The 27,666-nt window shown below is 35.7% G+C and overlaps 1 protein-coding gene across 1 annotated transcript in view; it reads left to right on the top strand.

The window, feature by feature from the left end:
- The window catches only part of NALCN (sodium leak channel, non-selective), a 516,511-nt gene that overhangs the window by 451,395 nt on the left and 37,450 nt on the right, over positions 1-27,666 (top strand). The window contains 12 exon segments of the mRNA XM_020964043.2: positions 1,264-1,365; positions 1,808-1,877; positions 5,263-5,354; positions 5,455-5,577; positions 8,788-8,844; positions 9,084-9,204; positions 9,310-9,441; positions 12,540-12,707; positions 15,410-15,514; positions 17,871-17,977; positions 23,896-24,016; positions 24,102-24,200. Of these exon segments, the coding sequence (XP_020819702.1) occupies positions 1,264-1,365; positions 1,808-1,877; positions 5,263-5,354; positions 5,455-5,577; positions 8,788-8,844; positions 9,084-9,204; positions 9,310-9,441; positions 12,540-12,707; positions 15,410-15,514; positions 17,871-17,977; positions 23,896-24,016; positions 24,102-24,200 (1,297 nt within the window).

Raw genomic sequence — 27,666 nt, 5'->3', positions numbered from 1 at the left:
TTTCTTACAATAATTCCAATATGTTATATGACATAATATGTTGGCCCAGTCATTATTTTAATCATCATCATGATTATCAAGAGTGGTCTTTAGATACCTATTGATAACATGGTACAGTGATTCATGTTGGTGAGTTAAAAGCAGTCAGTCTCTACCCCTTAGGAATTTATATTCTAAGGCAGACAGCAATGGCATGAATCAGAGAGAGGTTGGATGTATGGTACATCAGAAAAAATACACATATAAATAAGGTCAGTACTTAAGGCATCATAAGTAGATTTATGGGTTGAATGAAAAGTACATCTGAAAAATTAGATCTTATAGAACTTAGGAACATTTTTGAGCTGGGAGGGAATCTCCTAGTCTAACCTTGTCTTTTTACAGACAACAGAACTAAGACGCAGAAAGTTTAAGTGGCTTGTCCATGATTGTTCATAGCACAGCTTGAACTAACAGTTTGGCTGGCTTCTGGTCCATTCATTGTTTTTGCTGATACACTGCCTTTTCAGGAGTAATTACTACAGCTCTTCCATAATTAGTTAGAGGAGGCTGCTTGGAAGAGGTGGGATATTAGTTTTCTCCTTGAAATCATTTACATCAAGACTGTAATTGTATTAACTCAGCAAATCTGTATTAGCTGAAATTGACACAAGCTTGGCATGGTTTACATAATGTGGTTCCATTAGACCTTGTTGTAGTCCTAGAAAGCAGTGGTTTCTATCATTTGTCTGACCATGTACAGGTTCAGTTTCAATTTTTCTAACTTTTTAATTCTAGGCTTGTGCACTGCTCTTGACCATCTTTTCATTTTTGTATAATTCTGTTGTTCATAAAGTTCTTTCAAATGGAGCTAGAAACCTTGAGTCTTCATAGTTTCAAGAACCTATTTGTACAGCTCCTTCTCAGGGACTCTTCATTACAAACCCTCATTTTTCCATATTCAAAGCTGAACATCATGATTTCTACAATTATAGGAAATCATGCGACTCCAGCCTCCCAAATTGTGCCATCTTTCTTTGGTTTTTTGTGGGCAACTTTTTGTTGTTTTCAGCACCTGGTTGTCATTGTGATTTTGTTTTGCTGGTATTCTGGGCACTAACCCTAGCCTTTTTAGATTTACTTTCCTATCCTGTGCAGATTCCCATATTTTTGCATTCGAATACGTTTCCTAAAAAGGAATAAGAGTACTTAGCAACTGTGTATTATTTCTCGTGAAGCCTAAAAATTATGCATTTCACTTTGGTTCTTTCTTTCTCCCCCTAGGGCTTGTACGAGACAACGCATGCTGAGCGGATCATTTGAAGGGCAGCCAGCAAAAGAAAGGTCAATACTCAGCGTGCAGCACCATATTCGTCAAGAACGCAGGTAAATGCACTGGGCAGGGGGAGGAGGGAGGGAGTGTTTTTGGAGAAAATAAAATTAGAAAGATATTTAACTGAAAGAATTAAATGTGCACACACCATAACTGCTACTCTTGGAAAGCAAGGACTAACAGAATAAGTTGCATCAGTGGATAGTACCAATAATGAGGTCCATTGTCTCATAAAACAGGAAAAAGCCTTTTTTTATTTCAAATGTCATTTCCTTCACTCACCACAGATCCATTGAAAGATCCAAAGGATAAATTAATTTTTAAAAGGATTAGAGACAATTGAAGAACATAAGCTTCTGATGTAAAGAGAGAGAGTGAGATTCTGTTGCATTTACATACACACATATTAGGAAAGTGGTTCTTTATAATGGCCATCATTTAAAGGTCACAGTTTGATCTTGAGATTTGTCACCAAATTGATTATGATTGTTTCAGGTCACTGAGACATGGTTCTAACAGCCAGCGAATCAGCAGGGGAAAGTCTCTTGAAACCTTGACTCAAGATGTAAGTCCTTACATGATGCTATGGGTTTGGGGAACAAAATTATGACTTTCCATTTAAATGGTTGTTTACACAAATTCAGTGTCTAGACTTTCAGAGCATATTTCCAGAGTGCCCTGAGATTTAGTCCCAAATGGATTTTTTTAAATGACATCACTGTGATATATAATATTATTTGTAGAAGAACCAAAACACATTCCTTTCACAGTATTTTAGTTCAGTGAAAACATGCTGTAAATAATTGTTATAATTAGAGAAATATATTTATGGTATAATTGAAGACTTAACAAACAGGTCTTATGTAATAGGGATGATGAACAGCATTTACTATTGACCTGTTATATTGTGTTTAAAATGTTCTGGCTCTGATAGAGAAGACATAGTCTCTGCCTTCTAGAAACTTGCATTCTAAAAAAAGGAAAACACTTTTAAAAGCCTCAATCTTTCAATATTTGTTTGGTATTCAGCCAAGCATTTGTTTAGTTAAAGCTCCTGGATTAGTCCATATTCATTTCTTCCTCAAAGAGGGAATTATTACTTAATTACTGCTATAATTTGATAATTATGTAACTCAGAGGTGTCAAAAATACAAATTGTGGGCTGTATGTGGCCCACAATACTCTGTAGTGCTATTTGCATGAGGTCAAAATATAATTGAGAAATATTTAACAAAATAAAAATAAAATTAAACATATATAATATTGATATGTCATTTTTCTGACCTATGTAGCCTGCATGGATCCTTATGTACAGCTCAGTGGCCTCCAGTTTCTATTTGAATTTGACACTCCTGATATAACTGTCACTAGCTGGCACAGGGGTTTGAGCACTGGATTTGGAGTCAGGAAGAACTAAGTTCAAATTTAACTTAAGTCCCTTAGTGGGGACCCTTGGTAAGTCATATAGCTGCTGTCTGCCTCAGTTTCCTCATCTGTAAAATGGCAATGATAATAGGACCTACCTCAGGGTTATAGGTTAGATAAAATGAATTGGAATAATGTGTGCAAATAATCCAGGAGATGGCAAGTGAGGAAATAGAAGGACTTCTAAATCATTTATCTGCCTTTTCTTAACAACTGTAGGAGTTTTCAGCTTTAAATTTTAGCTGTCAGTTTTTGAAAACTGGAATTCTGATTGCTTTATCATCTAAATTTAGTCTAGTTACTAAATGATCCAGTCAAAATCATAAGCTAGGCAAAGTTCATATTCAGTGACCCCTGTCTTGCCTTTCTGTTCTTTCTCCACATCCTTTCATCTCTCTCTCCCAGGTACCCAGAGTTCTCTTACTGCCCAGATGACTTCTGGTTTCAAAGGAGAGGATAATCTGCTAGGAATTCCCACTAATATATTAGTGACTTGGTGTTTTGTCCCTCCCAGGAGTATTTTTTTTTAGAAGACCAAATGGAGAGGGCAACATTTAACCCCAAAGAATGACTCTTTAATGATAGATTTCTAAGCACTAGACTCCGGAGTAAAGAAGATCTTTTGAAGCATGAGGCCCTTCAAATTCCAACACATAGTCAATAGTTATGGCCTCTAGAGGTCCCCTACAGATTTGCCTTTCTGTTACTGCCTCCCTCAATTGCCTATTCAGATCATTTCAGAATTTCCATGTTTCAATGTGGAATAGATTTTCTACTTTCCAAAAGTGGAAGGAAAAAAAAACTTCATTTGTGGGAAGTTTTGGTGAAAAAGTTTCCTTTTTCCCCTTTAGCATGATTCTATGTAGTTTCAGTCAGATCTTTTTCAGAGTATAAAGCCATTTTTGCTGGCTATTCTGATTCTAAGATGAAGAACTGACTACTTCATTCAGTCAAGAAGAATTAATTCAATGCATACTGTATACTGTGCTAGGCACTGGCGGACACAAAAACCAATTTGAAAAGTTTTCTGACTGGCAGAGTACTGGATCTCACAACTTTCAATGTACTATTCATAACAGTAGAAGATAAGTGAATGATTTGTCAGCATAAAGGAGAAACTCACATAACCCTGGTAAATTTCTCTAGGGAGGAGAGATGGGAGAATATGTAATTTCTCATTTCAAGCACAGAAGCTTAAGCCATAGGAAACCTAAGAAGTTTATCCAATATTGAGAATCATAGCAAAGTCTCTTTGAGGCTTTTTTTTAAAACTCCTGCTCATGTAGCTAGAGAATACATGGATATGTCAGAATAAACATGGAATCAATACAGTGAAGTTAGTGACCAGAGCTCTGGACCCTTAATGCCTACATGAATATTTTGGGACACATGGGAGTTATGGGTACTGTGGGCAGAGCTGACCTTTACATACTGCCAACGCTGAAAAAATGATCAACCTATAATCATGATGAAGCCTTCAGGCATCCTTACCAGCTAATTCACAGTCATGTCATACAGTTCAAATACAAGTTCAGAACTCATAACCTATTCACGGTCACAGATCTGTCTAACTAACTACTGATGTTTCACCACAGAATTATGACCATTATTACCCGAGTGACTTCTGGCTTCATAATTGTTTGGATGAGTATTAGGACAGAATATTATCATGAGAAATTTGTCTAAGGATCAACAGGGACAATATTGATTCAGAGTACTTCATTCCAAGTTGACTCACCAAAAGTTCTTTGTTTAAAAAGGCCAAAACAGAAGATGGCTTTAAACATGTACTGTGTTTGATGTTCAAGTGACCGTACAGGGACATTGTCAACTGCAGAATTTAAAGTTCCCTTGCTAGATTTCACTCTACTTTTGGGGTGGGACAAATACACATCAAAAAAATAAAAACAATGTAATCCACCATGTTACATTGGAAGAATTTCCTGAGAATTGTGATGCACTTCAGCCAACTTCTAATTTAAATCTCCATTCTGGGTCCCTGCCCCAATTTAGAGACAGTAAGTTAGTGAAAGTTTTAAATTTGAGTTATTTTTTTTTCTTTTCCCAATCCTCTACCTGACATAAGTATGGATAATGATAGATATGGGATCATAGAATTATAGACCCTAAGCCTGGAAAGGACCTTAGATGTCATCTTGTCTAACTCTCTAATTTTGCAGATGAGGAAACTGATGTCCAAAAAGAAGAAATTGTTTTACCAAGATGACACATACTAGAACCAAGACTAAAACCTTGATCTCCTGATTCCTAGTCAAATGTTTTTTTTTCTGATATCGTGCTGCCTCTCTAAGACTTTATATGAACTTCAAGTTATATTTAAGGAGAAAAATCCCTTTATATAAACTTCCAATTATATTTAAGGAGAGAAATTCCATTGACAAATGATCCCATGTTATCTTTATAGAATGAGAACATAACGTTTCATGAAAAACTTAAATGATTTTATTATGATCATGTAAATTAAATTTGTTCATTTTTCCTATATGTTTCTTACATATTTATAGCATTCCAACACAGTGAGATATAGAAATGCACAGAGAGAGGACAGTGAAATCAAGATGATCCAGGAAAAAAAAGAACAAGCTGAAATGAAAAGGTATTGAGTGATATAATGGCCCATGGGTCACATTTTAGAAGGATGCTTCTTTTGCAAAAAAAATTTAGCTTTACTTTCCCATGAACCCTTTTTTCCCAAGGAAAGTACAAGAGGAAGAATTAAGGGAAAACCATCCATATTTTGACAAGCCCCTTTTCATTGTTGGCCGTGAGCACAGGTTCCGAAATTTTTGCAGAGTGGTGGTGCGAGCACGCTTTAATGCGTAAGTATGTTCTATTTTGGTCAGTTCTTTCTCCTAAATTCACAAAGTAGGTGTTGTTTCATGAGAAAGTAAAGAAACATACAATTCTAAAGGGTAACAAAAACATTCTTGGACTAATTAATCAAACTGTTCACTTTTTAGAGCAAACTAACAAGGTAGGGTAGGTGGAAGGTTTATGTTATTTAACGTGTATGTAGCACTCAATGATTGTGCAAAACACTTTGCAATCATTTTTGCTTGTTATCTCAGACAACCATTCAATGTGTTGCAGATCAATGTTATTAGCACCATGATTTATGATCAGGAAACTGAGTCATAAGGAAATTAAATGATTTGACCAGTGCCTTGTAATGAGTGACCAATCAGGCCAAGAATAAGATTGAGCCTTTATGTCTTCACTGCAATTTTGCAGCCTCTTTGACATAAAATATACCACTCTGTGTAATTCAGTATTAAGTGAAATGAGGTGAAGGTGGGGGGAAGGAATATTGCTTCTGTTGGCAACAGACATGTGCATATTTCTGTCCTTCTGTTTCTCTCTTCTCACCTGACAGGAGATGAGATTTACATAAAAAGCTGTAGGGGAGCCAGAGAGGTCCATGGGAAAGAACCGTGTTCTTGGCTCTCTAGACCAGGCTTATTAGGAGCATAAAATGTAAAAGAGGACTTTTTTTTTCTCAGATGTTATTTTAAGTAAAACCTCAGCTAAAACCAGAAGTATAGGAGGAAGTAAAGCTTAAGTGTGAAATGTTTCCATGTCTAGGCTTGTATTCAAATGTACCTTCCCCAATGCCAAAATCAATGAAAACAGATCCCTTTTATAGGTGGTGATTCTCTGTCATTATCAAGTATTCCACCATTAGTGGAATATCCACTGGATTTAGTGTCAAATAAATTGTTCAAGTCTCACTTCAGCCTCTTCCTAGCAGTATGACCTTGAGCCTCAGTTTTCTCATATGTAAATGGAGGTCATTGAATACCTAAAGCCCCATCCTGCCCTGAAATTTGTGAACCATAGAATTTTAGAGATAATAGAAATCTTAGAAATTGTATACTACACTCTTCTTATAGAATCTCATAATTCTAGGATTCAAGAGGCATTAGATTGTATCTGGTCCAGACCCATCTTTTTATAGTTCTCATCTATAAAAAATGTAGGCTCATGAAATAGAATTCAAGGTTATGCAGTTAGTTAATGAGAAAGCCAGAACTAGAACCAAAATTTCACCACTCCCAAATCTTGTGCTCTTTAATCTTTACCCAAATTTGCTGCTTTAAATTCAAGGCCATTTGTTCCTTGAAAACTTTAGTAGGATCTCACAAAGTTAAAAGAGTAGCCACTTACAGGTTAATTTGATCAATGTTGATAAGTCTCAAAATGGATTGTTTTATCTAGATTATATGAGACAGCCAGGTGGTGCAGTGAATAGGATGCTGGACTTGGAATCAGGAAGTCTTGAGTTCAAATCCAGCCGTAGACACTTACTACTTGTGTGACCTTAAGCAAGTCACTTAACATCTGCCTGCCTCAGTTTTTTCAATTATAAAATAGAGATAAGAAAAGCACCTACCTCCATACCCTTTGATCCAGCAATAGCACTTCTAGGGCTATATACCAAAGAGATCATAAAAATGGGAAAAGGACCCACATGTACAAAAATATTCATAGCAGCTCTTTTTGTGGTGGCAAAGAATTGGAAATTGAGAGGATGCCCATCAACTGGGGAATGGCTGAGCAAGTTGTGGTATATGAATGTAATGGAATACTATTGTGCTGTAAGAAATGATGAACAGGCTGACTTCAGAAAAACCTGGAAAGACTTATATGGTCTGATGCTGAGTGAAGTGAGCAGAACCAAGAGAACTTTGTACACAATGACAGCCACGTCATGCAATGACTAAGATTGTTAAACTGAACCCTTCTCAGCATTACGAGGATCTAAGACATATCCAGAGGCCTCGGGATGGAAAATGCTGTCCACAACCAACGAAAGAACTATGGAAGTCGAATCGCTATCACTTACTTTTACCTTCTGTTGAGTTTTGTTTCCTCTTTCTGATGGTTCCTCCTATTGGTTCTAATTTTTACTTACAACTTCACTAATGTGAAAATATGTTTCATGGGTATGTAAATGTAAAGCCTATAACAGATTGTGCGCCGTCTTGGGGAGGGTGGGGGAGGTGAAGGGGGAGAAAAATTTTCAACTCAAAAGCATATGGAAGTGATTGCTGATAAATCTAAATAAATTAATAAAACTAAAAAAAAATAAAGAAAAGCACCTACCTCGAGGGTAACGAGATGCTTGTAAAATGCCTAGCACAGTGCTTGGCACGTAGTAAGCATTATGTAAATGCTAGCTATTATTATTCTTGAATGCCTTCATGTTAGTCAAATTGCTATTTCTCCACTCAGGTCTTTGTAGTTCTCTTGTCAACTTTGCGTTTTATAAAATTCATAAATTTATAAAAATTAAAAATTTTATATATTTTTTATATTTTATAAAATCAACTAAAGACCAATCAGCATCTAACCACACACAGAAACAGACTTCTGTTCATTCGTTCATTCATTCAACAATTTATTGAATGCTTACTTTATCAGAACTCTTTCACTGTTCTAAGAATTTGAGGGTAGGCATTAGGGAGCAATATAAATTTGAGATAAGACATGATCCTGGCCCTTGTGAATTTTAGAGTCTTATTCCCAATCTGTATGGTCTCTGTGAAGGTTTCTGACAGAATAGTGGTCTGATGTAGCAGGACTTACTTGGTATCAAACTTATAAATTATTTTAACTGAATCATTTAAAGAAATGGTGGCTCATGAGGCAAAGAATATTTTAGAGCATTGTTTTCAAATGATATTTGACATCAGAATTAATTTGTTTTTGAGCTCCAGCTAAAGGTTTTTAAGTGCGACTATAAATTCTAAACCAGGGTACCAGCTGTATTATGAGTGGTAAAGTTTACTCTGTACTTGTGTGAAAAAAAAATCTATAAAATCTTTTTCTTTACCCTGGGTTATTTAAACTACTATTGCTTGGTGTTGAAGTCAGTCAGACATGGGAGATTTATATCAGCATTTATACACTGAAATCACTGGAGGCTCTATGGATATGGGCTGTTTGAGGCTTGTGTACAAACACTGTACTACTGAGTCATACTCTGTTTGATGTATTGTTTAATTTGATATCCCTGTTATCTCTTTCAGTTCAAAAACAGACCCTGTCACAGGAGCTGTGAAAAATACAAAGTACCATCAACTGTAGTAAGCATCACAAACTCAGCTTTCCATGCACATTTGAAGTTTTCATGTACTGTTTTATGCTGCATCAAATTTCTCTGTTGTCCTTTATTTCCCCATTACACTGTTCTGTGAGGTAGCTGATGAAATCTTTCACAATTCTTTTAGTTGAGCTAAGAGATTGACATAAACAATATGCCTTGACTCTTCAATCTCTCTTCTGAATTTTTTTATGATTCTTGACTATGTTTGCTGTTTTGCAGTGACTTGCTGGGATTGGTTACCTACCTGGACTGGGTGATGATCATTGTGACGATCTGCTCTTGCATTTCAATGATGTTTGAATCCCCCTTTCGGAGAGTCATGCATGCACCCACATTGCAGGTAATATGTCCAAATCATAGCTCACAAAAAAGACAGAGAATGACTAATGCCTAATTTGGACCACTGGGTTTTCCCAAATTGACTGCCTGCCCTTTTCTTTTGCAGATTGCTGAATATGTGTTTGTGATATTCATGAGCATTGAGCTCAACCTGAAGATAATGGCAGATGGTTTGTTTTTCACTCCAACTGCAGTCATAAGGGATTTTGGTGGAGTAATGGACATATTTATCTATCTTGTAAGTTTTAGGTCCTATCAATGGAAGACTTTACAACTTTGAAACTTCCTGTATTCCTAAGGTTTTGGTACTTGGGCATGCTGCCTTCAATAATGATAGTAATAGCTCACATTCACATAAATCCACTTTAAGTAAGTACTTTATTCACAACCTCCCTATGAAGAAGGTAGCACAAGGATTATTATCTATCTTTTATAAAGAAAATGATGAGATGAGAAGTTAAGTATTCTTCCCAAATCTATGAATGGTCATGGTATCAGTGACTTAAAGCTGCAAAGGACCTTAGAGGTCATCAACTCCAAACCCTTAACTTTATAGATGAGAAAACTGAAGACCAGAGAAATCAAGTGACTGGCCCAAGGTCACACTAGTAATAAATTGCAGGATTACATTATTCCTAGGATGAAAACAAAGGTATTTTGACTTCAGTATCAGTGTCCAGTGGTTCAATCAGTAAGTCATGGAACAGTTGATCCCAGAATTGAGTCCCTAAATTCAATTGATGAATTTTTCTTCAAATACATATATATATACATATGTGTGTGTGTGTGTGTGTGTGTATCACACATAACTTATTCATGTAAGCTTAAGTAGTTGGTATGAATTATTATAAATATCATCAGTCATTAAAGTGATTACAGATCAAATCTGATTTGATAAATATGGTTATTCATCATAGCTGAGTGATGGTACTCAGTAATAATACACCATTTTCAGGAAACATTCCTTATTTTTCCTCTCTTCATCTTTCTTCTTCTCTTCCTTACTATCTTCTCCTGTTGTCAACACCTTATTTGCTCCCTACTTAACTTGCAATTCATTTTTATCATGATGTGCTTTCTCTTACTCCTTCTCAGTACTTCCATCTTGACTGGATTAGCCTCTCTATCCAGCCTGGACCCCAGTTATTTGTTTGTTTGTTTTTTAACATTAATTTTTTGTTCCAAATTCTCTCCTTTCCTCCATCCCCTGTTGTACCCATTGAGAAGGCAAGCAATAAGATACCCAGCATACATGTGAAGTCACACAAAACTTATTTGCATATTAGCCATTTTGCCCTAAAAAAAGGTCAGAAAAAGAATAAAGAGATGAAGAATATAAAATATTCTTCAATCTGCACTCAGAGTTTATCAGTTGTCCCTCTGGAGGCAGATAAGCATTTTTCATTGTGAGTCCTTTGGAATTATCATTGTATCCATCACAGCAGCTAAGTCTCTCACAGTTGATCATCATTACAAAATTACTGTTCTCCTGACGCTGGTATTTTTAACAATATCCTTTTCTGTCTTCCACAAAATAAGTTTGTTTGCTATTCTCCAGCCGAGGATAAATCCCAGCATTTGCTTGTTAATGGCATCAGAAAAACATAACAAATTTGTCCACTATATATTCATACTATCTAACTGCAATTGGACCCTCACAAATGTCTGACAATCTTCTTCAATTTTTGAATTCTTATTCTACTCATATAAACGTCCAATCACGTTCCCATTAGAATTCCAAATTTCTATATCTCTCTTCCAATCCCCAAACCCAACCCTACTTTCTCAGAACTCTCTGCAAATATTCTTCCTGTTTATTTTACTGATTTTAGTTTACAGGTATTTTTATACCAGCCTGCCCTTCTCCCAAAGGATAGTTACTATTTCCAATAATATGAACAAGGTCATAAAATGAGGCCAGTTGATTCCACTAAAGATATCTTCTAACTTTGCGGGTCAAACATCAGAGTTACATTATTTTTCTTGATTCAGCCCTAATATTTTCAAATTCTCCCTCTTGGTTGGTTTTTTCCCCTTTGCCTAAAATTACATTGAGTATCTCCTTTAAGCTAAAGGAAACCTTCACCCAACCTTACTACCCTACCAATTTCTTTTCATCTATTTCCTTGCCTTTGGCACCAAATTTCTTGAATTAGTAGTCTATGTTTACTCCCTCCACTTCTTCTCTACTGCTTAGTTGAGGCAGATTAATGCCACAATGGATAGAAATGGATCTGAACCTAGAGTTAGGAGAACTCAGTTTAAATCTATCCTCAGAAAAATAGATCTAATTAAAAGATATAAGGAAGGAAACTACATCTTGCTAAAAGGTGCCATAGTAATATCAGTACTAAACATATATGCACCAAATGGGACAGCATCCAAAATTTTTAAAGAAGTTAAATGAGTTACCAAAGGAAATAGACAGTAAAACTATACTAATAGGGGACCTAAACTTTTCCCTCTCAGAACTAGATGAATCTAACCTAAATCTGACCTCAGATACTTACTAGCTGTGTGACCAGGGGCAAGTCAGTTAATCTCTATCTGCCTCAGTTTTCTCATTTGTAAAATGGGGATAATAATATAGCACCTACCTCCCTTGCTAGATTGTTGTGAGGATGAAGTAAGATAAGATTGATCTCATAATATTATAATATATTATAATAACACCATAATATAATGATGTATCAGATATATCACAATATGTTATATATACATATATATATATATCACAATATAATATATAAAATAAGACAATAAATAATAGGCTTTGCAGATCTAAAATGCTATACAAATGCTAGTTATTACTATTGTTGTTATCATCGTCAGTTTCCAGCCCACTGCCATGTGGCATCTATCACTTTTAAAGATTGCCAGTGACCTCCTGATGGGCAAAGGAAATAGCATTTTCTCTGTCCTAACTTTCCTTTTCTAATGCTTAGTATTTGTCAGTGTTGAGCACAGTCTCCATCATGAAATTCTTACTTCATTTGCCTACCCTGTTTCTGCATTGATTTAGAGCAAGTAGTAACACTGATCTGATTTTTTCCTTTGGGAGTCTTTAGAGCCCACCTCTGCATAATGGTTTCATTATATAATTTAAGTTAATAAACGTGACACATTGATGAATTTCCACTCAGAAATAACAGATAGACTTTATCTAAAATAAGGAGCATTGTTTAGTTTTCAAAAAAATGTTTCTGAATACTGTAGGAGTTGAATATATGTCATCATATTAGAAATATCTGAATTTTGATGAATATTACATTGAGAAAATGACAGATTTTTCCATATTTCAAATAATGTTCCAAGGCTGTTGTTTCTTTTCCCCAGGTAAGTTTGATATTCCTTTGTTGGATGCCCCAGAATGTACCTGCTAAATCCGGAGCTCAATTGTTAATGGTGCTTCGGTGCCTGAGACCCCTTCGAATCTTCAAGCTGGTACCCCAGATGAGGAAAGTAGTACGAGAGCTTTTCAGTGGCTTCAAGGAAATCTTTCTGGTATGTTCCAATGACTTTCTTCTCTGATTGACATAATCTAGTAGAATATAAGTTCCATGAGATCGAGGACTATTTCATTCTTAACTTTGTATTCTCATTGCTTTTTAAATAGTAGACAATAAGTGCTTGTGTAATTAAACTGAAATGAAAATAGGTTAGTGTTCTGATACAGAGTATGTAAAGATAACACAATAGAGGAATTTTGCTTTTTCAATGTATGCAAGATTTACTTTTTTTTTGGTTAACGTTAGAGGTTAAAAAATCAGTATGGATAATTTTTTGTGAGAGTAACAACAATGATATACCTTTAAATGAATAAAAATGCTTTTGATTTCCAGTACCTTTAATTTATCCAGTGTGCCAGTCTACCAGCAAGCAAAATCCACAACAATGAAGCCCAGTGGACTGACATGAACCTTCATGAAAGAAACAAGAAGAAAACCAACTTCTGCTGACTTTCATCACTTACTTTCGATCATAATTTTCTCTTGGGGCTTCAGGTTCACCATCTGCAAATTAAGGATAAAAAGATTAAACACCATCTACCTCACAGACATAATTAGAGATTAACAATTTAAGCACAGGTGTAAACTTGATAAACAAAAATTCAAAGATATATATAAATTAAATTAGGGGGAGATCATTTGCCTTACGGAAGGATCTTTGTCTTATAAAGGGAATTATCACTGAATTCTTTGATGTAGTGAGTTCCTCTTCTATATTTATAACATAATTATATTTACACAACTGTTTAGGAACAACTCTTTAGCAACATACCTACTATGCAAACCAAGATGCAAAGTTAGTTGTATTTACTTTGCAGGATTCCTCAAGACAGAATGATGATGTTATCAGCAGTATACAGTTGTTAACCTTTAAAAGATATCTCTGACTTTCCATATTTTCTTTAAACCAGAGCTACATGGATGGACTTTTATGGCATTTCACAGTCAGCAGTGAAGGGAAAAGGAGCATTTGTAATGGTGCTAATTAAGACACAAATACTCAACCTCCTTTAAGTCAAGACTCTTTATGTACTTAGTAATTTAGAACAAACATTTGAATAATCTTTTATATTGTGGCCCTATGGTAGGGATGTTTTTAAACCCTCTACTTCTGTTAATGATTTTATTTTCTGTATAATTTTAAGCATACTGAAAGAATATATTTTAATATCTCGACTAGTATAATTTAATAGCTACTTCAGTGCTCTGTTTTGATTAAATTAAGCCACCAGCAGAGGGAGCAAAAGGAACCTGAACATAACAGTTTCTTAGATTTGCCATTATTATCTAAAATCTCAGCACACAGGCACAGACCGCCCACAAGGCAGTAAACTTCATACTATCACTCATTTGTTCCCTTTTGTTGGAGACTGAAATCCATTTTGAGCAAATGGGGGGAAAAAACCAATTGCTATGAGAAAGGACCAGTTTAATTCCCTGAACAAAGGATAGCAGAAGTTCTTGTGCTAATATACAAAGAAAAAGAATCTAAAAATTCTCTTAAAACACCTAGGCTCTTTGCTTAAGTGGAAGCTATGAATAAAGGCTAAATCTCTCTTCTTCATGTTAATAACATTCATGTAAATGAAAGGCAACATAACAAAGTGGAAAATGTGGTGCATTTGTCATTAGAGGCAGCAAGGTGGGTCAGTGGATAGAGGGCTGGGCTTGGAGTCAGGACGACCTGAGTTCAAATGTAATCTCAAACACTTACCAGCTGTGTGACCCTGGGCAAGTTTTTAACCTCTATCTACCTCAATTTCCTCAACTGTAAACAGCACCTTCTTCCTAGGATTGCTGTGAGGATCAAATGAGATAACCTTTGTAAAGTGCTTAGCCCAGTGCCTGGCACATAGTAGGAGCTTAATAAATACCTATTCCTCTCTTTTCCCTCCCTTTTTAATTAAAAGAACTATCTTTGCTACTTATTACCCTTGTAATCTTGGGCAAAGCACTTTATTTACATCTCTGATCTTCAGTTTCCTCATCTTTGAGAGCGCTGATCCAAATGATTTTGTGTTCATTCTAAATCTTTTTTCTTTAACCACAACTATCACCATCCCAAAGAGATAAATCAAGTAACTTGACTTGGAAGGCATAACCTTTGACCTCAGAGGCCAGATCCTAACTCGTGGTTCGTTAATACCTCTGTGATAAATGTCAGCTCCTATATTATATTTAGCATTTAAAGCCCTTCATGACCTATCTCTGCCCCACCTTTCCAGTCCTTTTTGCACACTGTTTCCTTTCTAACTGTATGGTCTAACCAAACTGGATTAATTACTCATCCTAAGGATATTGCATCTCCTGTCTCTACATCTTTCCACTGTCCCTCATGCCTGGAATACACTCCCTCTTCCTCATCTTAGAATTTCTCACCTCCTTCAAGATCCACCTCTTCTAATACTCCCAGCTGCTAACGCCCATCTACATCACAGATTGTTTTGTATTTACTTTGTTTACAATCTGTGTTTATTTACATGGGAACAAGCTCTTTCCCCTAATAGAATATAAGCCTCCTGAGAGAATGAGGCTTTCATTTTTGTCTTTTGTTTCCAGTGCTTGGCATGGTTCCTGATATATCCTGGGCGCTTAGTATATGCTTATGTGATTGATGAATGTCTGGGAAGTAACAGGGATATCATTCTAATGTTTAAGTTGTGAGAAAAGAGTGTTCATATTTCTTCAACCTTTCAGGTCTCCATTCTCTTGCTGACATTAATGCTTGTTTTTGCAAGCTTTGGAGTTCAGCTTTTCGCTGGGAAACTGGCAAAGTGCAATGATCCCCACATCATAAGAAGGGTAAGGAATTCTGTTCTCTTTTATGGTACAAAGCCAAAATCATATTACCTTCTCTCACTAAACAAGTAGTTCTACTGAGGCTTTTTATTTTAAAACCCTTCACTTTTATCTTAAAACCATTTAATTTTTTTCCTAGTAGTTCTGAAACAATCAGTAGCACTGATTTTAAGCTCCTAGAAGACCAAGACCTTTCTTTGTATTCCTTGTACTTGGCACAGGGCTGATACATAGTAGGTGCTTAATAAATTTTCATTGACTGACTAAACTAGCCTTTTCCTGATTCCCTTTAATGCTAATGCCTTCCCTCTGTTGATTATCTCCAATTTACCATGTAAATATCCTGTTTGTATATAGTTGTTTGCATGTTGCCTCCCCCAGTGCCTTTCTTTTTATCACCAGTACTTAGCACACATAGTAGGCACTTAATAAACTGGAAAGTCTTCTCCCCTCCCCCATTACCTACAGAGGCAAACCTGCACCTAACATCACTTGTTGGCTCCATGAAAACATTGGCATTAGGCAAAACAATGTTATGAGGACACTTTGTTCCATAGCAGCAGTGTGATAAGTGAGGTTTCACAGATTCACAGATTAGATATAATGTATCTTACTCCAAAATGATATTGGTCAGGGTAACTTAATGTGGGGTATTCCTATATTTATATTTATTCCTAAAGTGTCTCAAGGTCTCCATTTTACATACTTCCTGCAGACAGTTTCAAGTGAAACTTTTAGAGAAAGAAACTTTGACCCAGTGTAGGTTTATTTCCAAAGATGATTAGGGGAAAAGGAAAAGAATCTATATATTCTAAAATATTTATAGTAGCTCTCTTTGTGGTGGCAAAGAACTAGAAATTGCAGGGATGTCCATTAATTGGGGAATGGCTGAACAAGTTGTGATATATGATTGTGATGGAATGCTGCTGTGCTATAAGAAATGACAAACTTGATAGTCTCAGAAAAACATGGAAAGACTTGTACAAAATAATGAAGAGAGAAAGAAGCAGAACTAAGAATATTGTAACAGCAATATTGTTTTAAGAATGACTTTGAGCGAAATCATTTTGACTATTATAAATACCCAAATTAACTATAAAGGACATATAAAGAAGGAAGCTATCTGCATCCAGAGAAAGGTCTGATAAACAGAACTATGTATAGAAATGTATAATAAATATAAAATATACCCACACATATCTATTATGTATATCTATATCTATATCTAATCTATATCTGTGTCTAATAGTCATTTCTATGGCAAGGAAGAAGAAAAAGAAGAAATTTACATGATAACTTTATTAAATATTTAAAATGAATAGCAAGTTGTACGTCATAGGTTTGCAGTTTCATGAGCAATCACCTTTTTTATCTAATGCTTATTTTATTCCATAAATTTAAACAAATGAAAGTTAAATTTAAAAAAGAATAGACAAACTTAAACATTCCTGTGGGAAAAAAGAAAGAAACTAAAGTCAGGCATTAGGGTATGTCAGGAGATGTCTGGAAGCAGTAGAGAATGACATTCCTCATGAGTCTTAGCTCAATCTTTTCAAAAACACAGGGGGGAGAGATAATAGGTTCAAGGAGGCACATAGAATACCCTTAAAATACCACAAAAACAACAGATGACACAGATTATGTACCTTAGGTTGAACCTAAAGAGAGTTGATGTTGTATTTGTTCCATTGCTTGAGGAGTCTCCAGTCCTTTCCAGGAGTATATTTCTTGCATGTTGCCTCCCCCACAACACTGAGAGCTGCTTGAGAGTAGGAGTGGTCTTTTGCCTTTCTTTTTATCACCAGTACTTAGCACACATAGTAGGCACTTAATAAACTGGAAAGTCTTCTCCCCTCCCCCATTACCTACATCAAATTACATCAAATACAAAGCTTGCCTATCATATCATATATCTACATAGAACCACAGACTAAGCATATTAGCCATGAACTTCCTTCCAGTCTTGTTATCCACTCTTATTCTCCATTTTTTATTGGAAAACAAGTATATATTAGACAAGTATTGATGTGCAGACTAATTTATTTCTTTCCTTGTTTTGAGGGATTGCTCTGTGTTTATTTAGTTACTTCCACTATCACTAAAATGTGATACCAGAGCAACCCTTATAAATAAAGAAGGTACAATGAAAGAAAATTATGACAAAGGATTTCATTCATAGATTTAAGAAATGGTCTCTATAGATCTGCATCCCCATTAAATTTTTCCCATTTTAATGGCTCATGTTTCTTATCTTTTAAAATACCTGTTTTACAACTGCCCTTAAAATATCTCATGATTTCCATCCTTCATTTTGGGGAATCCATCTATTTACTAGATTTTCTCCTTGGTTCTCCTTTAGGAAGATTGCCATGGCATATTCAGAATTAATGTAAGTGTTTCCAAAAACTTGAATTTAAAACTAAGGCCTGGAGAAAAAAAGCCTGGATTTTGGGTACCCCGTGTCTGGTGAGTAATTTTATTGTGAGAAAACTATCCTGTAGTATCTCAGTGATGTAGCATTGTGTAACAGGAATACATGGGGAAATAAGATAAATGCTAGTTACTGGGTTATAAACAATCCTAAGGAATTCAAAATAAAATCTACATGTACAGTAGAATTCTGAATACAGTAAGGAGGGGAGCAAGTAGTAAATGCATTCAGATAGAATCCAACAAAAGTCATTCATGGTTTCTCACAGAACCTGAGCTGTCTGTGCTAGCACATGCTGGGAGGAATATTCTTTTCAATGGAAGACTGATAGAAATGCTTCCCCCACAGGATGCACTGGCACACCCAGCCCATGCCCAGTAAGTTCATTCAATTGCCATTTTATTTAATAGTACTTCATGTCACATTATTTGAAAGTGCATAGCAGGAGTTCAAAGTCATTAAATTAACAGTACCATGTTTTTCAATACTTCAATCTAAAACTGGAGTGGTACATTTTCAGATCTCAGCTATTTAGGCTGTATTTAGCTGGAATTTTTCATACTCATTACTATTCTATTCCAGAACAAACTGTGTTTCTTCATAAAATGTTTACAGAATACTAAGTCCTAAACTTTTTCAGAATATTTTAAAGTTGAAAATAGGAGCATAATTTTCAATGCAAGAAATCAATAGACTCTAAAATGGAACAAGATTCCTTCTATTTTATCCTTCATTTTGTGAATCACAATTCCTCTGACTTTACGTATAAATGAACCATAGTTCATCTGAATACAGAGGTTTGATGAGAATTATTATTAGGCATTCTGACCTTACGTTCAAAAATGTTCATTATCACAAAATGTTGGAATTGCAAAGGAATTTGGACAACATTTAAACTTCATCCCGTGGCAATTGACAAATAATTTAGTATGTTATCAGCTTTATTAATGGGTTTATGAAAAACTCTCTGTCAGATGAATGTCACCCTTAAATAGAATAATTTCTACAATTATCCTTCAGTTACCTAGCCAAGCAAGATCAGCTCTTACGTGTGATTCCATATCAATTATCAAAAAATTATTTGGGATTGTATTTTTGGCTAGACAGACTCTATAGATTACAATAAAACAGTGTTTCATTCAAAAGAGCTATATCTTCTTTCTTCAATATCCTTTGGACAAAAACTGAATGTGTTCTTTTGAATAGCTCTTTGGTATTTCAGGGGATGCCCCCTTAATAAAAAGAAAAAAGAGAGAGAGAGAGAAAGATGAAAAGTAATGTGTAAATATTTATTTAGTGTTAGACTTACAGCAGCCTTTTTTCTTGAATATAACAAGGAAAGGGGGAGATATTTGCTTTTCTTCTACACTAACATAAGAGCAAAATCAACAAGATTTCTAAATGTTGCCAGATGAGTGTATCCACATTATGTGATTTGATCCTGTGTGTATTTCCTACTGGAACATATATATTAGGCAAATATTAATGTCCAACATGACTTTTTATTTGTCTGGTTTCTTATTTTTCTGACTTAGAAATGCATTGCATTTTTTACTTAATTATTTACTTTTCTAAAATGTTATGCCACAGTAGTTCTTTCAAATAGAAAGTTTACTACCAATGAAAATATGATAAACGATGGTGCTTGTGCTTTATAAAGCTTCCATTAGAGTTAGAGATATCTACTCAATTAACTTAGCCAATTTTAAGGGAAAGGAAATAAACACAAATGGCATTTTATATGATTAAAACTGAACGCTTTGGTGGGTATTTTTTTCTAATATATGATTTATTCCGCTCTTTTCATCCTGAAAGTGTGCTTTTCAAGGTAACCTAACTCCTGAAGCACATACATCATGAAAGTAGGTTGTTATTGCAAATTCAGCTCTAAAACTCCCACTATTTTTGTGTAAAGAAAATGTCTGGGTCAAAGGGTATACAGTATTAGATCTGAGAATCATACCGCACTACTAGGGGGAAAAAGTCATCATTTGAGCAAACTGTGGCATCTGCAAAATCTTTTTTTTTTTGCTTCTTTCTGCTGCAAAAAAAAAAAAAATCAGTTCAATTGAAATCCCAAAGGAAAGATTCTGTGAGTAATCTAGCACAGTACATATCTTTCATACATCAAACACAGCTCAAAACCAGAACCCCCAAATATGAATTTTGTATGCCAGTATTGCACTGCATAAAACATTCATTGTCACAGATATAGAGGAGTTATCCCCATTTTAGTTTTGATAATAATAATAATAGTTTACTATTAGATCTGTGGTCTGGGTTTTTTTTGCATTTGAGAGATATGAACTACAACAGTGTTTCGTGGTACAATTCTACTATAAATGAAATAGTAGTGGGAAGGTAAGGAAATAGATTCCTCCATGCTTCACTGAGACAAATCAGACCTCACCCTCTTTTACATGTTAAACTTGACTAAACTGGTCTATAGTTAAAGAAATAGATAAATGTTATTGTTGTTGTTCAGTCTTGTCCAATTCTTTGTGACCCTATTTGGGGGTTTCTTAGCAAAGACACTAGAACGGATTGACATTTCTTTCTCCAGCTCATTTTACAGATGAGGAAACTGAAGCAAACAGGATTAAGTGACTTTCCCAGGGTCAGACAGACTTGTCCGGGGCCAACTTCGAACTCAGGTCTTCCTGATTCCAAGCCCAGTCTTCTATCCACTACAACACCTAGCTGCCCTAGTCTATAGTTAAAGAAATAGATAGATACACAAATATATCAAATATATGATGTGGAAAGTATTCAACATTTTTGCTTTTAAAATTAACTTCAATCTTAATGAGAGTAATAGAGTATAAAGACATTTCCCCAGATACCCAGTATGCTCATTTTTCTGGAACAACACAACATTCAGAAAAAAATAAAATTAAAAAGTCCCATAATTAATACTAACAAAAATAAGCCAAGAGCCAAAGCTATAAATGTAAGCCAAGAGCCAAAGCTATAAATGTGAAAAATATGCAATAAGGTGGTCAATCTGCTGACAAAAAGAATGTTTGTTCTCATCAGCTACCAGTGAGTCTCAGAGGCAAGCACTTAGGACATCAAGATCAATAAGTAGGAGAGAAAAGATGGGTAAAGGAAGAAAAAAGCTGACGCAAAGAAAAATGTGAGCAATAAAGTGAAAAGAGTAGCAAGGAACAGAAACAGCAGCAGAGATTATAAGAAGCAATGATGATCTCAATGAAAGTCAGACGTCCAGTGAAATCATTACCTCACAAAAGTCATTACAGCCTTTCAGATACTTGAGAATAGCTCTCGTGTCCCCTTTAAGTCTCCTTCTCTAAGCTAATCATACTTAGTTCCTTCAACTCATCTTCCTGTGGCATAATTTCTAGGCCCATTCTCCATCTGACACGTAGCTATAGTGAAAATACTAAAGAAAAAGAGTTTGCATACCTGAGAACATTCTGTGCAGGGGCAAACAGCCAAGTAAACTTGAGTAGTCCCTGAGAACACTGCTGTCTCACTAATGGGCAGGCCTTTAGTGAGCATAAAAGATCTTTCAGAATGCAAAAAACAGGGGTCATCAACTTAGCCTAAGGGCAAATAGTCATACTTCAATAATTCCAAAAGTAATCACCCTCTTTCCTCAAAGTGCATCAATTTGTGTTCATGATGTGTTAATCATTAAGAAACAGTCAAATGGTACCAAGTATATTCTTTTGGTTAAGGCTGAAAAATATATATTTTATAATTTTAATTAGCATTTAAGAGATTAAAGCACACATACATATTAAAGCACATATAAATCACATAAAGCAATCACACATGACCAGAACACAGACAGAAATTACTTATAACATCAAACTTTCTAATCAAAGTTATCCTTAGAGGTAGTAGGCAATAATGAAAAGGAAACAGGACTTTTCCTTACAGAAGACCTGGATTTGAGTCCTGGTTCTCATGCTGTGCTATTATCTGCCTGCTATCTCTGAGCCTCTGTTCCGTTATCTCTAAAATGAGGATAATATGCTTGTTGTGAGGGGAAATACTTTGTCAAGTATTATATAAACCTGAACTCAACTTGTTCAAAATTGGAACTCATTTTCTTCCCTCCAAAGCAACCCCATCCCTCCTACAATCTTCCCTATTTCTGTTGAGGACACCAAGGTCCTTCCGCTTAAAGAGCCCCAAAGTCTTAGAGTCATCTTCAATTCTTCATCATCTTCCCACCCCTGCCACCCACATCTGCTAAGCTGACAGAGCTTGTTAATTCTACTTCCACAGCGCATCTCACAACTTCCCCTCTCAGTTTATTAGTCCACCACTCAAGAGCAGGTTCTCAATCTCCTCTCAACTGGACCATTGTAACAACCATCACTGGCCTTTCTTTCAGTACCTCCCTTCTCTAATCCATCCTTCACTTAGCTTACAAAATTGTCTTTCTGCTCTAGCCATTCTTTGTTCAAAGATCTTCAGGGGCTCCCTATTGTCTCTAGGATAAAATAGAAATTCCTCTGCTTTCATGCCTTTGCACAGACTGGTTCTTGTTGCCTGAAGTGCTCTCCCTGTTTACCTCCGTTTCTTGATATCCCTTCCTCTACTCAAAACTAAGCTCAACTACTCTATTCTAGAGAAGGCATTTCCCTCACTTATAGTGCTCCCTCCCAAAAAAAAAAGTTTTATGTTTACTTTTTATACTTTTTGCATTACTTCTCTGTGTCCATATCATCCTTCTCCCCAGTACAATGTGAGCTCTTTAAAGGAGATGACTTGTGTTTGTATCCTGAGAACCTAAGCACAGTTACCTAGTACATAGTAGGTGCTTAAAAGATGCCTGTTGAATTGAATTGGCATGTAAAACCATAAATAATCAGCTTCTAGACTACCTTTCCTTTCTCATTTCACAATTCCACCCTTCTTACACTCTCTAGTCCAGCCATCGATATTTAAACTCTGAATCTGTCTTCCACCTCTCTGACTTCTCACAAGCTATCCATACTTGGAATGCCCTTCCGACTGACCCCTACCTCTTAGAATCCTGAGTTTCCCTCAAGCCTGAACCAAGGTGCCCCTCCCTTCCTATGGGAAGCCTTTCCTGATCCTCTGAGCTATTGTTGTCTTTTTCTTTATTGAACTGTTGACATGATATATCTCCAGGAATGTGACGGTAAATGTTTAACAATTGGCTCACCAAAACACACACACACACACACACACACACACACACACACACACACACACACACACCATATACTTTTAATCTGGATTATTAACATTTTCTCCATCACTTTCTTAGGTCTCGACATTCAACAGAACAATAAATCAAATGCTAATCTGTAGCAATTTGCCGATTTCCAATGTGAAAAGACTCAGACTGAAAATCGAACAGTCAGCTAGATAGTTCTAGGCTGGTTCCTGCACACCCCTGAATCCCCTAATAGTTCTTTGTAAGGAAGCGCTATTCATAGTTTTGGTCTGTGCACCCCTAGTGCCTAGCCCAGTGCCTTGAATGTAGCAGCTGCTTAACAGATGCTTGTTGAATTGTATGCAATTGCTAATACTAAGATCAATATAAATCAGAAAGCTTCCCTTTCATGTAACATTTCGGAACATATATTTTCAAGGTTTACTGCAAGTAGAACATGCAGAAAGAAATGAAAGAGAGGAAAGAAAAAAAACAACTGAGTTTGTTTTTTAAGAGATACATATTACCAGTTGGTTGGGAATTTGGATATAGTGGATAGCTAACATTTCATTTTATTTGAAAAGAAATAGTCCATCATTGCAAAAAAAAATGAGATCCAGACTAATTTAATCTAGTTTATTAATTCCACAAAGCAAACAGGATGTCATAGAGCCACTATTTTCAGAGGTCAAATGTGCCTTTCTCCAGTATCTAAAACTGAAAAGAAATGACAACCACTTGCCCTAGGATGTTTCTTATCAGAATTTCACAGTGCGTTCCTCCTCTGAATTACAGGGCCAATCCTCGGAACTTTAATTTTGACAATGTGGGAAATGCTATGCTGGCATTGTTTGAAGTTCTCTCCTTGAAAGGCTGGGTGGAAGTAAGGGATGTTATTATTCATCGTGTGGGGCCGGTAAGCAAGCACGTCGAATCCTTTGAACGCTTCAAGAGCTGTTTTCATTTGCTTTGATGAATCACCATATTTTCCATTTATGCAGATCCATGGAATCTATATTCATGTTTTCGTATTCCTGGGTTGCATGATTGGACTGACCCTCTTTGTTGGAGTAGTCATTGCTAATTTCAATGAAAACAAGGTGAGAATTCTTCATTTGAATACCAAGGGGGTAACACATTCATTGCTAGCCCTTTACTTTGAAGTATTTTATTATGCGCACACTATGAGGGCATATTAAACAATAATCTAACTAGTGTAAATAATCTCTATGACTCTTTTACACATTGCCTCATTGCTGTCTTTCAGCCACATTACTTACAAATACAATTTTCACTAAATATACACTTTGGGTAGAAGAGTGTTGTTTGATTCCCTGACAAATGACAGTCTATGTCCTATTGTTCAAACAGAAAGGGAGGTGAAAAAGAGTTATTAAAATGCTGAGGCTGAAATGATTTCAGTGTTTGCATGCAATGTTGCTTTCATAAAATATGAATTGTATGCTGTTATGGACCAAATTGGTGCAATCAAAATTCGAGGGGTTGGGGGAGGGGAAGGTAGAATTTTCCCCATCTGGGTGAAGTTGGTCGAGCTTATTCTGGCTTCCTAATTAACAAAGGTGTGAAAGAAAGGTTCCCAATTCTTCACATACTTTATACAGGGTAAGTGTTCAGTTCGTAATAATTTCAGTGTCGGTTCAAGTTTACAAATATTGAAAAAAACAGTGAGACTATAATGAATAAGTAAATGAGAATAAATTGGCAAGACTTCTGTGAAACACATAAATGTATAGTGGAGTGAGTTCTGGATTTGGAGTCAAAGACCTGGGTTCAAATCCCACTTCAGATACCTCTTAGCTGTATTACCTTAGGCAAGTTGTTTAATCTTGTGGAACCTTATATTCCTCTTCAGTAAAATGGGGTTGATAACATGTAAGCTATCTATCTCATAGGATTTCTGTGAGAAAAGTGCTTTGCAAATGAAAAGAATAGGTACTGGACCTCAGACCAAACACTTGACACTTACTAGCTGTGTGACCCTGGGTAAGTCACTTAACCCCAATTGCCTAAAAAAAAAAAATAAAAATAAATTTTTAAAAACCTCCTAGAGGAGAAAATTTCTTCTAGCAATACAGACTGGTACCTTCTCTTCAACTTATAGTCTCAGAGAGTTAGCAAGATCATGGAAAGGTTAGGTAATACCACCTAAGCTTATAATACCTTTACTTGTCAGAGGCAGGATATGAATATTGCCACTTGATTCTGCCTCTAGGACCAGCTCTCTATCCACGAAAGTAATTACCAAATCAATATTTGTGCATGAACCAGACTTTTCTCTGTTGTGAAAATGCTTGGGTTCTCCCCAATTTATTATTGCTGAACAGTAAAGACAAGGAAAAGCACACTCTCACACAAAGGCCCTCTAACTTACAGCCTGGGAGTATTCCACATCAGTGACCACCACCCCTAATAATCTGACCAGCTTTACTTTCATTCACTTTACTCCTCCCCTGAGCTCAATTCCAAATGGGCAGGTCCTGAAGAAACTCCCATGTAATAAAATATACATATATATGTATGGGTATACATATATAAATATACACATGTATATATTAAAGTAAGAAGATGGGTTTGAGAGCTGCAAGAAGGGAATTTCTGAGGCCTGACAATCCTGAGATCCTCAATTGTGAAACCACAGATAATTTTAAAAACATTCAAATGATAATAATTATATATAATATATATTATATATTATATATATATGTATATATATATGTGTATATATATATGTATATATATATATATGTATATATATATGTGTATATATATATATATATATATATATACATACACACACATGCACACATGCACTAGGCTGAGGTAAGTGGCCAGAATCAGATTAGTAGTGACAGAGGCATCCTTCGTAATGGTTCTGATTACCCAGGGTGATTGCCTTGCACTTGAACAACAGCTAATGAGAATATATTCCAGGTGCATTATCTAAGCATTCATTCTTCGGCTGCAAGGTTAAGTCGTTTTACTTTCTCAGACCCTGTGTGCTTGACAGCTGCTTCTTGCATGATGGGTGTGGCTTTCATCCAGTACTTATAGCTATTTTTACTTCCCCATACGTGTCTTCTCTATACTTGCTTATGTACTTCTGAACAATAATGGAGGAAATCACGCAATGGTGTTGATCATGTGCACTAAAAATTAATGTTATCTAAATCTTAAATGGGCTTTCACTGCCATAAGGCAATCCTTTTACTCTTTCTTCATTGATTCTGTCAAATTCATGACAGGAATCATTCCAAACTCTCTTCCTTTCTTAAGCTTCTCATGCCATTCTTTCCTTCCCCCTAGCAGAAGACCTTATCTCATACTTGACTGAAAAAATAGAAGCTATTCACTCTGAGCTCACTCTTCTCCCCAACTCTACATCTCAAAATCCCTTCACATCAACATGTATTCTCTCATCTTTTGTTCTCTGATGAAAAGGTAACTCTTCCTTTTACCAATGACAACCCTACCTTTGTTCCTTTTATCTTATACTCTCTCATCTTTTGCCCCACAATCATCCTTTCATTCATCTTCAGTCTTGCATTATCTATAGGTTTCTTCCTTGATGCCTACAAACATGCCCAGGTGACTCTGTCCTTAAAACCTTCACTTTATCCTACTATCCCCTCCTGCTACTGATCTATATCTCACTACCCTTTTCTCATCTAAACTTCTAGAGGAAATAATGTTCAATATTTATTGCTTCTACTTCTCTTCTCATTCGCTTTGCAGCCCATTGAGATCTGGCTTATGATCTTATCATTCACCAAAATTGTTCTCTCCAAAAGTGTCAGTGACCTAAGTGTAACATCCAATAACTTTTCCTCAATCTTCATCTTGCTTGACGTCACAATAGCATTTGACATGGTTAACTACCCTCTCAACCTTCCCTTTTGACTTTCATGAGACTGTCTTATGGTTATCTTCATAACTGTCTGGTTAGCCTTTCTTAGTCATATTTACTGGATCACCATCCAGGTCTCATTCCCTAATTGTGAGTGTACTTAAAGACTCATGTCTTCCTTTTCTCCATTCTCTTTGTAACAGCTTCATCAATTCCTATGGGTTCAATTATCATCTCTTTGTCAGTTTACAAATTTATTTATTCAACTCTAGTCTCTTTCATGTATGACTACCTTCCAAGTAGACATTTTGAACAAAGATATATCAAATTCAACATGTCCAACAAAAGGATTCATGATCTTTCCACCAAACCCAGCCCTCTTTCAAACTCTTCTAGTTTTTTTGAGTACTTTAATCATTCAGGATCTTTTTTTAAAATTTTAAAATTTTCATTTTCAATTCCAAATTCCCTCCTTCCTCTCACTCCTCCCCCACCCATTAAGAAGGAAAGCAGTATGATAGTCATTATATATATGAAGTCATGCAAAATATTAGTCATGTTGTAAGGAGAAAAAAAAGAACAATAGAGGAAAAAGTATTCTTCAGTCTGTACTTAGAGTCCATCAGTTCTATTCAAATTCTCAGTCTTTTTTTTTACTTTTAAAGTAGGATTTTTACATTTAATTATGTAATATTTGTAGG

The sequence above is a fragment of the Phascolarctos cinereus genome, unplaced genomic scaffold (assembly GCF_003287225.1).
Source record: "Phascolarctos cinereus isolate Bilbo 61053 unplaced genomic scaffold, phaCin_HiC Scaffold_7;HRSCAF=346, whole genome shotgun sequence".
Classification (NCBI taxonomy): domain Eukaryota; kingdom Metazoa; phylum Chordata; class Mammalia; order Diprotodontia; family Phascolarctidae; genus Phascolarctos; species Phascolarctos cinereus.
The sequence above is the reverse complement of the archived record's forward strand: the minus strand, read 5'-3'. Positions and strand labels throughout refer to the sequence as shown.